The sequence below is a fragment of the Paroedura picta genome, chromosome 3 (assembly GCF_049243985.1).
Source record: "Paroedura picta isolate Pp20150507F chromosome 3, Ppicta_v3.0, whole genome shotgun sequence".
NCBI classification, from domain to species: Eukaryota; Metazoa; Chordata; class Lepidosauria; order Squamata; family Gekkonidae; genus Paroedura; species Paroedura picta.
This window is the reverse complement of record NC_135371.1, coordinates 118,594,773-118,607,839: the sequence shown is the minus strand read 5'-3', so window position 1 is coordinate 118,607,839 and position 13,067 is coordinate 118,594,773. Positions and strand designations below refer to the sequence as shown.

The following is a 13,067-nucleotide window of genomic DNA, read 5'->3' as shown; positions in this document are numbered from 1 at the left end:
GATGGCTACTATCATCTAGACCTGTGATTATTAGAAGTGGAAGACAAACAGGTGATTGTTCTCGTATGTTCAATTTGTGAACTTATAGAAGGAACCAGAGACTGCAGGCACACTGTGCCTAAAGAGTAGTAGAGAAAAGCTCTTCTCCCAAATAGCATATATTTCAATATGCTGTAATTCAACAAATTAGTGAAGTGGGTTTCCAATGCAGTAGTATAGACACTGAAATGCAGGAAATTAGTCTTTAATCTGACCCCCCCACACACACACACAGACAAATAATGTGTATAATTTCATCTAGTGCGTAAAGATATCCCTAACAACAAAGAGCAGAGCACCATTAGCCAGCTTTTCAAGTAGGGAGGTTAATTGTGTTAGATAAGGGAAGGTAACACAGGAAGCTGCTTATTCACCCTGCTTCTTTCACAATGGTTGAACCCTCCTTTCCCCACTAAAATAACCACTGTGGGAAAAGTTGATAGGGCCAAGATGCATCACAGTATTCGGCAGATTTCATGTGAGTCCAAATCTCTTTTCCAAGAGCTGAGATAGGCTAAGATTGTTCTTTTGTGTCCAGAATGGCTCATTGGGAAGGAGCTAAAATCATTTCTATAAGTTAATAAAGAGCAGTAATTTAGGGATAAGTTTGTAAAGAGGCCAGGCCTGCCTTATGTTCTGTTGGAAGTGAAGGATGATGCAGTTTCTCTTATCAAGCACACGAGAACAACAGAGGAATATCAGACTCACGAAGCAAACTAGTCAGATTTTTCTGTCTGTTTTCCTGTGGTGTGTTCTGCTACTATCCCTTTGTTACCTAGACTGTTAATCTCAGGGACTTTCTTCCTCCTGACTCTCCCCTCCCCCACTGCACCTCCAAGAGGGAACCATGTGCTTTTATCACTACTAGATAGTTTGCTAGAATGTCTAGATCATCCTTCCTGTCACAGGATGAATTTCTTTATCAACAAAGAATATCCTGTCTTAAAGCAGTAAGCCTGATGTGGGTTTTATTTTAAGACAGTCTCCCCTCCATTCTTGTACAACCAGCTCAAGTTAATAGGTTGTAGGCTGAGCAGTATTGCTGATCTCTGTTGCCTGGTGAGGAGCTGAGGTCCAACACGTACCTGTGACATTTCCACAAAACATATTCTATGTTATGACAGCACCACTGAAACATCACATTTTCCCATATAAAAATGGGCTTTGAGCACTCAGGAAATGCAAAATCTCTGCCACAAAAAATCTCTTGAGAGGAAATAAATACCGTATTTGCTGGCATATAAGACGACTAGGCATATAAGACGACCCCCCAACATTTCCACTCAAAATATAGAGTTTGTTACATTACATTACAGTACTATGGGCCACTATGGGCAGCTATGACTATCCCAACTGAAGTGCACCCGGCGTATAGGACGACCCCCCCACATGGAGGCATGTTTTTCAGGGGGGGAAAGTAGTCTTATACGCCAGCAAATACTGTAGGTAGTGCTCAGTAAATGGAAAACGTTGTGCTCATTTATTGCAGAACGAACTTGGATTACCTGCTCAGCCGGATCATTGATGCTAACCAAGAGGCTAGCTTTATCCTCACAGTCCTTTTTAGCTCCAGACCAGTGTTTTGGGTTTTCGTTAAAATAATAGCACTGTCCTCTGTTTAGCAGCCAGCCATCTGGACACATCTTGCAGACTGAATCTACAAATGAATTATAGAGAAAGTATGGAAAGCAATCAACATCGATAACTGTCAACCTGGAAAATCTTTAGATCAGGGGTAGTCAAACTGCGGCCCTCCAGATGTCCACGGGATTACAATTCCCACAAGCCCCTGCCAGCGAATGCTGGCAGGGGCTTGTGGGAATTGTAGTCCGTGGACATCTGGAGGGCCACAGTTTGACTAGAATCATAAAATCATAGAATCATAGAGTTGGAAGGGGCCATACAGGCCATCTAGTCCAACCCCCTGCTCAACGCAGGATTAGCCCTAAGCATCCTAAAGCATCCAAGAAAAGTGTGTATCCAACCTTTGCTTGAAGACTTCCAGTGAGGGGGAGCTCACCACCTCCTTAGGCAGCCTATTCCACTGCTCAACTACTCTGACTGTGAAAAACTTTTTCCTGATATCTAGCCTATATCGTTGTACTTGAAGTTTAAACCCATTACTGCGTGTCCTCTCCTCTGCAGCCAACTACCCCTGCTTTAGATCCTTAATCCAGAGATCAGATGCATGTATAGACAAGACAGATCTTTCTACAAATGTAAATTACCGTTAAGTCCCAGGTTTGCAGCAAACTGTGAAATTATGAAAAACATAGGCACAGAAAATCTTTCAATTGAATAAAATCCTTATTTGGCCCCCCCCCCCCACGACTTACTGTTTAGAACTGGAGGTGATTACCATAATCCTGAGTGAGATATGTGACCAAAAGGAAAAAGACAGTCCAAGGAATCTGCCCAGCATCCGCAGAAAAAAACGGATTGTCCTTTTCCTGTTGGTGAAGTATTCTGCATGCCGATAGAGGGCTATGCAGGTGCTCTCCCCACTGAGGTCCAAGGATGCCAGCCTCCAGGTAGGACCTGACCTCAGTGGGGGACAATGCTATAGAGTCCCCCCTCCCAAGCAGCCATTTTCTCCAAGGGAACTGATCTCTGTTGCCTGGAGAGCAGCTGTCACTCCAGGAGAATCCCCAAGTCCCACCTGAAAGCTGGTATTCCTAGGCCGTGCAAAACACACACCAGGGATGAAGGGCCCTGCTAACCCACCAAGCCCAAGGAAAAAAGCAAGTTAAGGGGATGTGAGAAGGACGGGTAGTGTGGGGAAAGGATACAGGAGAAACGGGAATGCACCTTGAAAGTCCTTGTGGGTTCCCACTGCACCTCTGGGCCTGGACCAGCAGCCAAAACTGCAACTTGGTCATAGTTTTCCTGGGGAATGAGCACCAGAGGAGGAAAGGAACAAAAACTTAAGACTGGGGGTCAAGTAAAGATAAGTTGGCTGTTGGGTGAGAAGGATAAAATGGGCAAGGCTTTGAGGGCTTTCATGGAAAGGGAAGAGGAAGTGGTGGGAGAGGGAGAAATGAGATGCCTTGCACATGTTCTTATGGGTCTCCTGCTTGTCATATACTATATCCTGAGAAGTCTGTGTATGATTTGCTTTCATACACAGCAGACTCCTCTCATGGTGTTCATTATCACTCTGTACTAGCCTTTAGGGGTATGCTCTCATTATATCCCCAGTTTCCTCAAGCACAGTATTCACTAACAGGACAGTAACCGATTTCTCAGAATAGCATTTTATGAATCCAAGAGCAAGGAAATTTTGTATCTTACCATTTAATTTATAAAGTATATCCTGCACTCTAAACATCTCATCCCAGATCAGTCCTTTATGATGGATTAAATCACCCAGCTTTTGATCCACTAGAAACAATGTTTTAGTAAGAAAATAAAATAGAAAATAGAAGGTGAAGTTGGTATGATGCAATTGTTATACAGTGCAAAAGTGATTCCAGAACACAGCTTCCTCATTACTTTGTAGTCTAACTCAGTGGTCCCCAACCTTTTTATCACCGGGGACCACTCAACGCTTGACAATTTTACTGAGGCCTGGTTGGGGGGGGGGGGGTCGTTTACTCCTCTACTCTCAACCACTGCCCTAATGCTCTCACTATGGTAATGTTTAAACATCCCTTCAAAATAAGATACAGACACGCCACAACAATGAACATAAGGAACATTTTATTTTCATGGAAATTTTAACTCATGAGAATGACAAATCAATGGGAACCCTGAGCTTGTTTCTTTGCAATGAGATAGTCCCATCTGGGAGTGATGGGAGACAATGACACCCGAAGTGTGTTGTAAAGGGCCGGGGGGGGGGGGAGAGAAGCATCCTTCGCGGCCCACCTCCAATTAATCGACGGACCACATGTGGTCGGCAGCCCACAGGTTGGGGATAGCTAGTCTAACCAATTAGGACCTAATTCTCACTTTCTCATTGTGGCCAAATTAAATGCAAGAAAAGAAGATGGACAAATAAGTCTCCCACATTTTTTGAAACTATCTGTAGTAGCAGAGGAGTGGGGTTCTGTAGATCTGTGTTAAATATAAAGGTCTTGAAGAGGGCCACTTTCAGTCCTTCTGAATCTCTCTGTATCTTCCATGTTCTAGGTTTAAATACAACCTAGAAGGTCGAATAGAAGTACAGTTAAGAATTTTGGCACATCTGTTTGATTACTGATTATGAGAACAGATTATCTGAGATCTGCTTTATATGTTTGACCACTCTGCAATATGTGAGATTATTACAGGAGCTGGGCTCTGATGTGAGGGTGAAAACTCCCCATGTTGTTTCTGTGGTCTCTATTCCTCCCTCCTTATCTCTGAAGTTGCTTTTTGTCCCATAAGGACTTAGCCCAATCACTGAAAATGGTTTACACCAATGAATCAATAAAAGTTTCAGGCATAGCTTTAACAGAGGTAGTAAACTATTAGAGAGGCTATGGATCTTTAGGTGTTGATGATGACTCACATGATTCAATGCACTTCCACACATAGGAGAAAGGGAAAGGTTCTGGGAACTTCCATTTTATTTAATAGGTCTTATTCCTACTAAAGAAGTTTTAGGGTTCGAGCCTAAGTACACTTACCATTCTTTTTTAGTGTCGTCTGCTCATCTCCCAGTCTGTTCATGCTGTTATTCATCTGTGATACTAGAAGAACAGAAAATCTTACAACTACATTTCAGTCACCATTTATGGGGAAAAGATACCGTTAAATTCTTCACACTGAATTCCAAGTAGTAGGAAACCCAAGCATACACGACTCAATATTATTTTAATGAGCATTGGACATTTATGATGTCTCTGTAATTAGGCTGTTCTACTTACAAATATGAAAAACAGAGTGGAAGCAAATAGACTCCTACAGCAGGCAGAACAACTGCAGCTCCTCAGTGTGGACGCAGCTGAGTTGGATACACACAGGGCCATTCTGCACTCGTCCAAAATAGCACAATGGTTACAAATTGAAATCGCTACCGTTTTGCTGTTATGCACAACGTCGTTGACAATCTGCAACACTCCTGAAACCGATCCGCAAAAAGCGCTTCGTTGTAACGCTTTCAGGGAAATCCCAAAAAGTGGATTCACCCTCCGGAAAGTGCTACACTCCTGCAACCAATCTGCAACACTAGCGGGAAAGTTCTGTGTACCATTGTTGCGGTTTCTGCAAAGTCCCTCCCCCTGGCTCTCTCCTCTGATCTTCCGGCGAAGCGATCGCCATTTTTTTTTCTCCGAGCGAGCGGAGATCAACGCACTGGCGAACCTTCGTTTACCCAGCGAGGCTTCCCTGGCTGCAGAACTGTTTTAAGTCACCAAGCACGAAACAACACACAGCCCCGTTTGCTGGTTTATTTTCCCTTTATTTTTCACTGTATTTTCGGCTGAAAATCGCACCCGTGCCGGGGGGGGGGGTTCACTCGGGGGGAGCATGGCAACAATGAAACGGCAGCTCAAACACCACCTGCTAGCTAGATGGGTCTCTCCGTTGCAACGAAGCAACGCAGATTTGTTGCAACGTGTGTGTGTGTGTGTGTGTGTGTGTGTGTGTGTGTGTGTGTGTGTGTGTGTGTGTGTGTGTGTGTGTGTGTGTGTGTTAAACTTCCTTAAAGGGAAAGGGGCTTTTTGGGATCATGATAACGGCCACCCATTGGCTGCTTGACGGCCAGGGGCGGGACGAGCTCGGCAATATCGCTTCCTGGCTAGCGATTTTTGCTGAGACTGGAAACCTGTGGGAAACGATAGAAACGCAACTGGATTCCACTACAAAGCCAGGTATGCATAACGACGAATTCCACAATTTAAAATGGCGTTTTTTCATCCCGCAACCAATTTGCCACATAGATCCTGGTGCGGAATGGCCCACAGAGTCAGTTTCCATTACAGTTCTATATGCCCAAAAGTTAAAACAAAAACTCTGCCACCTGCTCTGTCTTCTTTCATGCTGGCAAGAGAGGAGAAAATGTTGTGGCATTAACCCAATGTCTCTTCCAGCACAAACTCAGAGGTGATATCACTACAACAGTGTGACAGTCTAGGATCCCCTCTTCATATTTTACACGAGAAGTGACATCAAGCCAATAGTACAATGACTCCCCCTCCCCATTTTCCCCCACAGCAGGGACACCTGGAGGATGGAGGGAGACCTAGTAAGCCTATATCTTTCACACATACCTCTCATACTCGCATCCTGGCAGAGCATAATCTCAAATCCCACACTGTTAGTAAATTTGCATTCAGGAAAAGCTTCGCCCAGATTACCATTAGCTCACCTGAGGAAATGTCATCTATAGACCATGACCGTTAGCATGCAATTTAACAAAGGATAGTGGTGGTAAGCAATAGAAAAGATAGTAAATCCTGAGGGAAATGAGAATTAATTGTCCTCGGGGATGCTGAGAAGAGGGGGAAGAGCAAAAACAGATTGCAGAAGAGATTTCAGGATCATAGTGAAGTCAATGCATACCATAGCTGGACTGACTAGACTGAAGTGTGTCTAGCTGCTTCTTCATCCGCGTATCTGGAAAAGATAAAGAGTTCACAGTTGGTAGCTGGACCTGGTCCAAAATCTGTTTTTTAGCAATGTCATCATGCTATGCTAAACAGTTCTTCTAAGAACCATATGACTATATGATCCCTGCTTATTTCCCCTGAGGCACAGGCTTCAAATGGACGTTCGAGGAGTCGAGGGTCTGGGAGAGAGGATTGCTGCCATCTGTTGTATGCCTTGTAATTTAAGAGTTGGGTTTTTGAATTTTTTTATTGTGGGGATTTTTATTGTAACCTGCCATGAGCCAGCTGTCCAGGCGCTGGTTCCAGGATGCTTTGGTTAATGAGGTAGTCCAACCCCTTGTCTATGGGTACAAAGGGCACTCGGCATGCCTTCAGACAAATCAGCTTGACTGCTGGGTCGAGATCAAAGGAGATCGGCGTGCCTTTGTAGCAGCCAAGAGTGCCATCGAATACGGCCCTGAATTCCACGCAGACAGCCTCAAGTGGTGAGGACTATAGGTGATGGATGCCAGAGATGATGATGCCGAGTGGGGTGAACCACTCAAGACCCAGCAGGCTGGTGCGGCGGCCCTCGACGATGACCAGCCATAAGGTCTTGGACTTATGTTGCACCCGGAAGGTGCCGATGCCAATAACGAAGACTCAGTTCCCCTGGAAGTCAGTCAATCGCAGTCGGAGGGGTCGTAGATTTGGAACTCGCCACAGACAAGTTTACCAAGGGTCTCCTTCGAAATGATGGAGAAGGAAGACCCGGAGTCCAGTTCCATACTACAGGGAGCTCCTTCTATTTTGACTGTCACACGGATCTTCCGTTGCGTACTGTCAGTTGATGGATTGTGATGGCTCCAGTCGTTGTGTGGTTAGACATGGTTTTTTGTTGTTGTTGTTGTTTTGGTGCTTGTCCTTGGCGGCCCTGGAACCGGTCATCTCTTGGGAGTTCCAAACCTGCTGGGTTGGACCAGCAGGTCCTGGCGATGTGGCCATGTTTGCCACAGAGCTTGCATTGTACCTCTTGGAACCAGCACTTCTTCCTCGGGCGTGGGCCACCACAGCTGGCGCAGGCAGTTGGCTGTTGTTGGCTCTAAGCAGAGCGATCAGGTTTCTTTGATTGGTTAATTCCTTGGCTGGCAGAAGCCCTCATTTGCATTAGTGGCCAAATGCCCACAGGCATAACAGTTAGCCCGACATGATATGTTCTTGAGGAACCCACACTAGCTTTCTATAATCACAGCTATCCAAGTAACTACCAACCCATCAGATTGACATCCATAACTGGGCCACTACCACACACATAGGATAATGCACTTTCAATATGCTTTGGCAGTTGGATTTTCCTGTGCAAATGTCAATCTGATGGGTTGGTAGTTACTTGGATATTCTTGAAAATGGGGACATTTGCCAACCTCATCTGGCACCTCACCTGTTTTCTAAGACTTCTCAATGATGGATATAAGCTCAGAAATTACATCAGCTGGTTCCTTAAGTACCCTTGGATGCAAATCATCAGGCCCTGAGGACTTGATTTCATTTTGTGAAACTAGGTGTTTCCATATCACCCCTAAGCCTATCCTAGGCAACAACTTCATTCCCTTATCATGTGTTTTCTTTTTCCAAGAGAACTACTTCGTACTTCATTTTGTACTTATTGTACAAATAAGTATAATCCCATGAAACATTTCTGCTTTAAAAACTCTTGAAGAAGCAGTACACTTCAGCACACACACACACACACACACACACCCTAATAATTACTTTCTTTAACCAAATTATTGCACTCATTGAAGCTGGGGTGTAATGACTATATCGAATAGGCTTTTTATGCACTACAACACTGATGGGAAAGGAAAAATCAGTACTTGATCTTGCAGCACCTCCTGCACAACATCTTGCACAAACAGATTTGTGTTATCACATGGTAGAATGAATATAAATAAATAGCCAGTGCTTGTATGGCGCATGTTAGAAAAGCAAAAGCTCAATATGAGTTTAGGCTAATGAGAGATGCTAAACATAACAAAAATAGGTTCAATTTCAGAACAAGAAAAAGAACAAGGAAGTGGTACGCCCACTGTGGGGAAAAGGCAACATACAATTTGAAGAGAGGGCGGAACTACTCAATTCCTTCAGTGCCTTGGTCTTTTCTGAAAACCTGTAGTTGTACAAAGGAACACTTAATGTTTTAAATATAAAGGAACTGGAATTATTCTGGGAAGCCATTTACCTATAACTTCATTTTTGAGCCATTTCTGTCCTACGTACATTTTGTCATGGTAATATAATAGAGAGCTAATGTTATTAATATTGGACTCCAAATTTAGGCAGCCCTTTAAAACCTGCGTCCTACTCAGCAGATAGGGAAAAAACAAAACATTAAATTACAGCAGTGAGCTGTACATGGGACTGCCCTTGAGAGATGTTCAGAAACTTAAATTGGTACAGACTGCTGCAGCCAGGATGCTGACTGGAGTAGGTTGTAAGGACTATATCACTGTCTTAGCCCATTAGCACTGGCTCCCAACTTGTTTCTGGGCACAAATCAATGTGCTAGTCTTGACCTTCAAAACCCTATGGGGTTTTGGACTAGCTGAAGGACCACCTATTCCTTATGAACCTGCCTGACCACTATGATCATGTTAGGAGACTCTGTTTTGGGTGCCCTTACCTTCTAAGATTAAGCAGGTAGTAACCTCATATAGGGCCTACTTACTCATAGTACCAAAGCTCTGGAACTCTCTCCACAAAGAGGTTTTCATCCGTCCCCTTTCATTGCTGTCTTTTTCCCGTGGATGAAAACTTTGTCTCAATGATTCTCTTTCCTAATCATTGTTTTGTTTTAATTATGCATGTTGGGAATTATTTTAATGGTTTTAAAATCAGATTTTCTCATGAAAATTTTTGATGGCCCTTTGTATGGGCATAAAGGTGAAATACAAGTTTAAAAAAAATAATATGTAACAAGCAGTTTCGAACAGAAAAGCTGAATTGTTACCATTTGCGATCAGCAGTCTTTGGCCATCATGCAGCTGTTCAAGATCCTTGGCCATCTTGGAGTCTGAAACAGCATACAATCAAGTTGTTACTAGATCCCAAGCAGCAGCTTTTCTTCTTACTCAGAAGAGCTGGTCTAGTCTAGCAGCAGCAGTGTAGGCAGAGGGCTTTAAGATTTCCCAGGATAATCTAAATGAAACTGTTCCTACTGCCCAGAAGCAGCAGAAGGATGAAGACCTGTTGTTCGAGCAGCTGGCAAAAAAAGACTAGCAACTTCAGGGCAGACAGTAAAAGTTAGAGAGTAGGCTTCACTAGATAAGAAATGTCTCCAGCTTCTTCTTGCTCAATCTCCACTGCTCCTGCCTTTGCCATATCTACTTCCTATTCCTCATTCCCCTGCTCTCTTAGGGCAATTTTGCACCAGAAGTGCCATTACAGGCTGCTGCCAATATAATACATAGGGAGTCCCCACAGAGGGCACATTTCAGTTTTTTATTATCTCCAGCATGGAAACGTTTCTCATGGGGGACACTTTTCAGTGGGACACCCGGTGTCCCACTGAAAGGAGTCCCCCTGTGAAACGCAGTGGCGGCAGGTAGGTTCCATTGTGTGGGTTGGGGGTGTTGTAGTTTGCTGGACAGCGGGATTGAGTTCTGTGTAATTCCACCTTTTTGCAAACAAAACATACAATGCCCTGGTCTGCCCTGCGGCACCAGGATGCACTGTGAAGCCATCCAGGGCATTGATTGTCCCCTGCAGGCCTCCTAAAAGGCCTGGCTCTTCCCATCCTGACGGGCCTGCCATGGGATAGGCCTGTTGGCACCCACAGCACCTAAAGGAAACATAGAAGAATCCATGTTCCCTTAGTGCAGGGCTTCTGGGGCCCAATCTGTATCAGGCCTGGGAGAATGGCGGCCTGGTGGCAACATCATATAGATACAGGGATTTGCCCCACCTCCATATGGCTGCCCTTCTGGCCTTTTCCGCCTGTGCAGAATTGTCCTTAGCTACACCAGTTGTCCCCAACCCCCAGTCCGGGGACCAGTACTGGTCTGTGGATCAGTCGGTTCCTGGCCACAACTCCTCCTCGTCCTCCTCCCAGGCTGCTGCCTCAGGGGCTGCCCTGCCACTCTTCTGCCAGCTCACCTTTGGTGATCTCCAATGGCCGCCATGGCTGGGGCTCCCCCTCGGCGTGGCACTGCGCAGCTGCTGCTGGCAGCACCCCCCAGTGGGTGGCGGGAAGTCAAGGACGCCGGCAGGAAAGCAAGCAGAACAGGGGCTCAAGCGGTGGTGGCAACATCCTTCGGCGAAAGACACCCCCACCCCCCCGGCCTCAATAAAATTGTCAAGCATTGACCGGTCCCTGGTCATAAAAAAGTTGGGGACCACTGAGCTACATAATCTTTTAGCTTCTCTTCCTATCCTTTCTCTGTGGTTCCTAATTGGAATCTCAGCAGCCACCTATTGCTGTCCTGAAGGATAGCCCAGGCAAACCTGATCCCTTCAGATCTCAGAAGCTAAGCAGGGCTGACCCTGACTAGTATTTGGATGCGAGACTTCCAAGGCTTTGGATGGAGTAGCTCCAGGGACACTGGGGGTCATGCTGTGGAGGCAGGCAATGGCAAACCATCTCCAAATGTCCCTTGCCCGGCTGCCAGACAATCCTCAGATCTCCTGGCTCTGCTATACATAGCATATGATCAGTAAATACTGCTGGAGATCTAATACTTTCAACTACTAACCTCGTTCAGTTTGGGTAAAGTGACCAGATTTTAAGTTTGTTAAAGAGGGACACTATTATTATCATGATCATGATCATGATCATTATCATTATCATCATTATTATCATTATTATCATTATTATTTCAATTTATTTCCCGCCACTCCCAAATGGCTCGTGGTGGGTTACAGTGTCTTAAAACCCCATTAAAACTCCCATGAAAAGACTTTAAAACGATCACAGCCTGGCAGCGCAATAATAAAATTCCCTTCCTACCCCCCTTCCTAAAAGGGAGGGGGGCAGAGGAGAAGGAGGTCAACGATGTTCAAGAAGAAGCCCGGGGGAGAGCAGTCGATGTACCACAGCAGCCCCAGCCTCAACCATAGACCTGGCGGAAGAGCTCTGTCTTGCAGTCCCTGCGGAACATTGAAAGGTTTTGAACAGACCAGGGGGTTGCCAACCTCCAGGCATGGCCTGGAGACTAGCTTCAAAGCCCATTGTTTTTCCTTGCGGTTGGGTTTGTTTGTTTGTAAAAGCCCTTTGTATTTTTCTGCTAGCCTGTGAATTCCCTCGGGTTTGCAGAAGCCTATATGCTGGCTTTGGGTGGCCCTATTGTGTAGTTTTTTTTTACCTACGTGGGCCCCATTGCTATTAGATATACAAATTATCTATAATATTCAAAATTCTGCATTCCATCCCACCCCACAATAGTGCTTTTTCCTTATGCTGGTGCTTTCAGAAGAAGCTGAAATACAGCAGCTTTTCATCTCAAATCCATACATTTTACACTTAGAACGATGATGGTTATGATCCACAGCAGCAACAGCACGCCATTTGCAATGTAAAGGACTGAAATGGATGTTTTGTCGGAATAGCATCTGAAACACTGCAAAAGGGAAGAACCTGTGGACAACAAAGATGCATCAGATAAACAATGTGCCATGATGGGAGATAAACATTCACTAGAAATGAGGAGCAAATGCTGCCCCTAGTAGCAAAGTAGAACACTTCATGCTAACAATGAAATAAAGCCACAGGTTTGATATATTAGAGGGATACCCCAGATATGCAGAAGAAAGGTTGGCTTATAAAAGGAACTCCCCTATTGGAATTGGGAGGGTCAAACATGCTTGCTACCCTCATGCTGAAGCATCTTAGATGAATCTCCAGATGAAGACCTGTCAGCTGACAAACCAGAAAGGAAAGCAAGTCCAGCTGATGACAGCAACTCTAATAAAAAGATTTGAATAATGGAAGAGTATTCAGTCATGTAGCCAAAGCAAGCCCCGAGGAAGACTGCTCACTTCCAAGATGTTCTTTGTCAGTGGCTCTGAACTATCAAAACACCCCACATGTTTTCACTCTAAATGTAACATCAGGGCTTCATATGGTGAACGCCTACAATTTGTTCAAATTGTATGCATTCACCGCACGATCCCCTGATGCTATGTTCAAAATGAGAACCTGCAGGGTGTTTTAGTATTTGTAGGTGGATTATTTCCTTTGACACAAGAATTCTATTGAGGCATTCCAACAAATTGAGAGCCACTGACAAAGAGCATCTTGGAAGAGTGCAGCCTTCCTAGGGGCTTGCTTTGAACACTCTTCCATTATTAAAGTCTCTTTACTGGAGTTGCCATTGTCAGCTTATTCCTTAGTAGTCTAGTTGACTGTGAAGCTGAAGAGAAGTGAGCAGCCTGCCCGTTGCTTCCTCTCAGTCAAGAGTAAAGGGAAATAAAGCCGGGGGGGGGGTAGTTAGTGATATTGTCTATTTATTAAACACTTAT

General features: G+C 44.8%; 1 protein-coding gene across 1 annotated transcript in view; it reads right to left on the bottom strand.

Annotated features, from left to right (window-relative positions):
• The window catches only part of LOC143832656 (CD209 antigen-like protein C), a 28,636-nt gene that overhangs the window by 7,982 nt on the left and 7,587 nt on the right, over window positions 1–13,067 (bottom strand). Inside the window, exons 2-7 of the mRNA XM_077327383.1 lie at window positions 12,061–12,183; window positions 9,562–9,624; window positions 6,526–6,579; window positions 4,650–4,712; window positions 3,331–3,420; window positions 1,545–1,696 (exon numbers count right to left, since the gene is read on the bottom strand). Of these exons, the coding sequence (XP_077183498.1) occupies window positions 1,545–1,696; window positions 3,331–3,420; window positions 4,650–4,712; window positions 6,526–6,579; window positions 9,562–9,624; window positions 12,061–12,183 (545 nt within the window). The remainder of the gene's footprint in view (window positions 1–1,544; window positions 1,697–3,330; window positions 3,421–4,649; window positions 4,713–6,525; window positions 6,580–9,561; window positions 9,625–12,060; window positions 12,184–13,067) is intronic.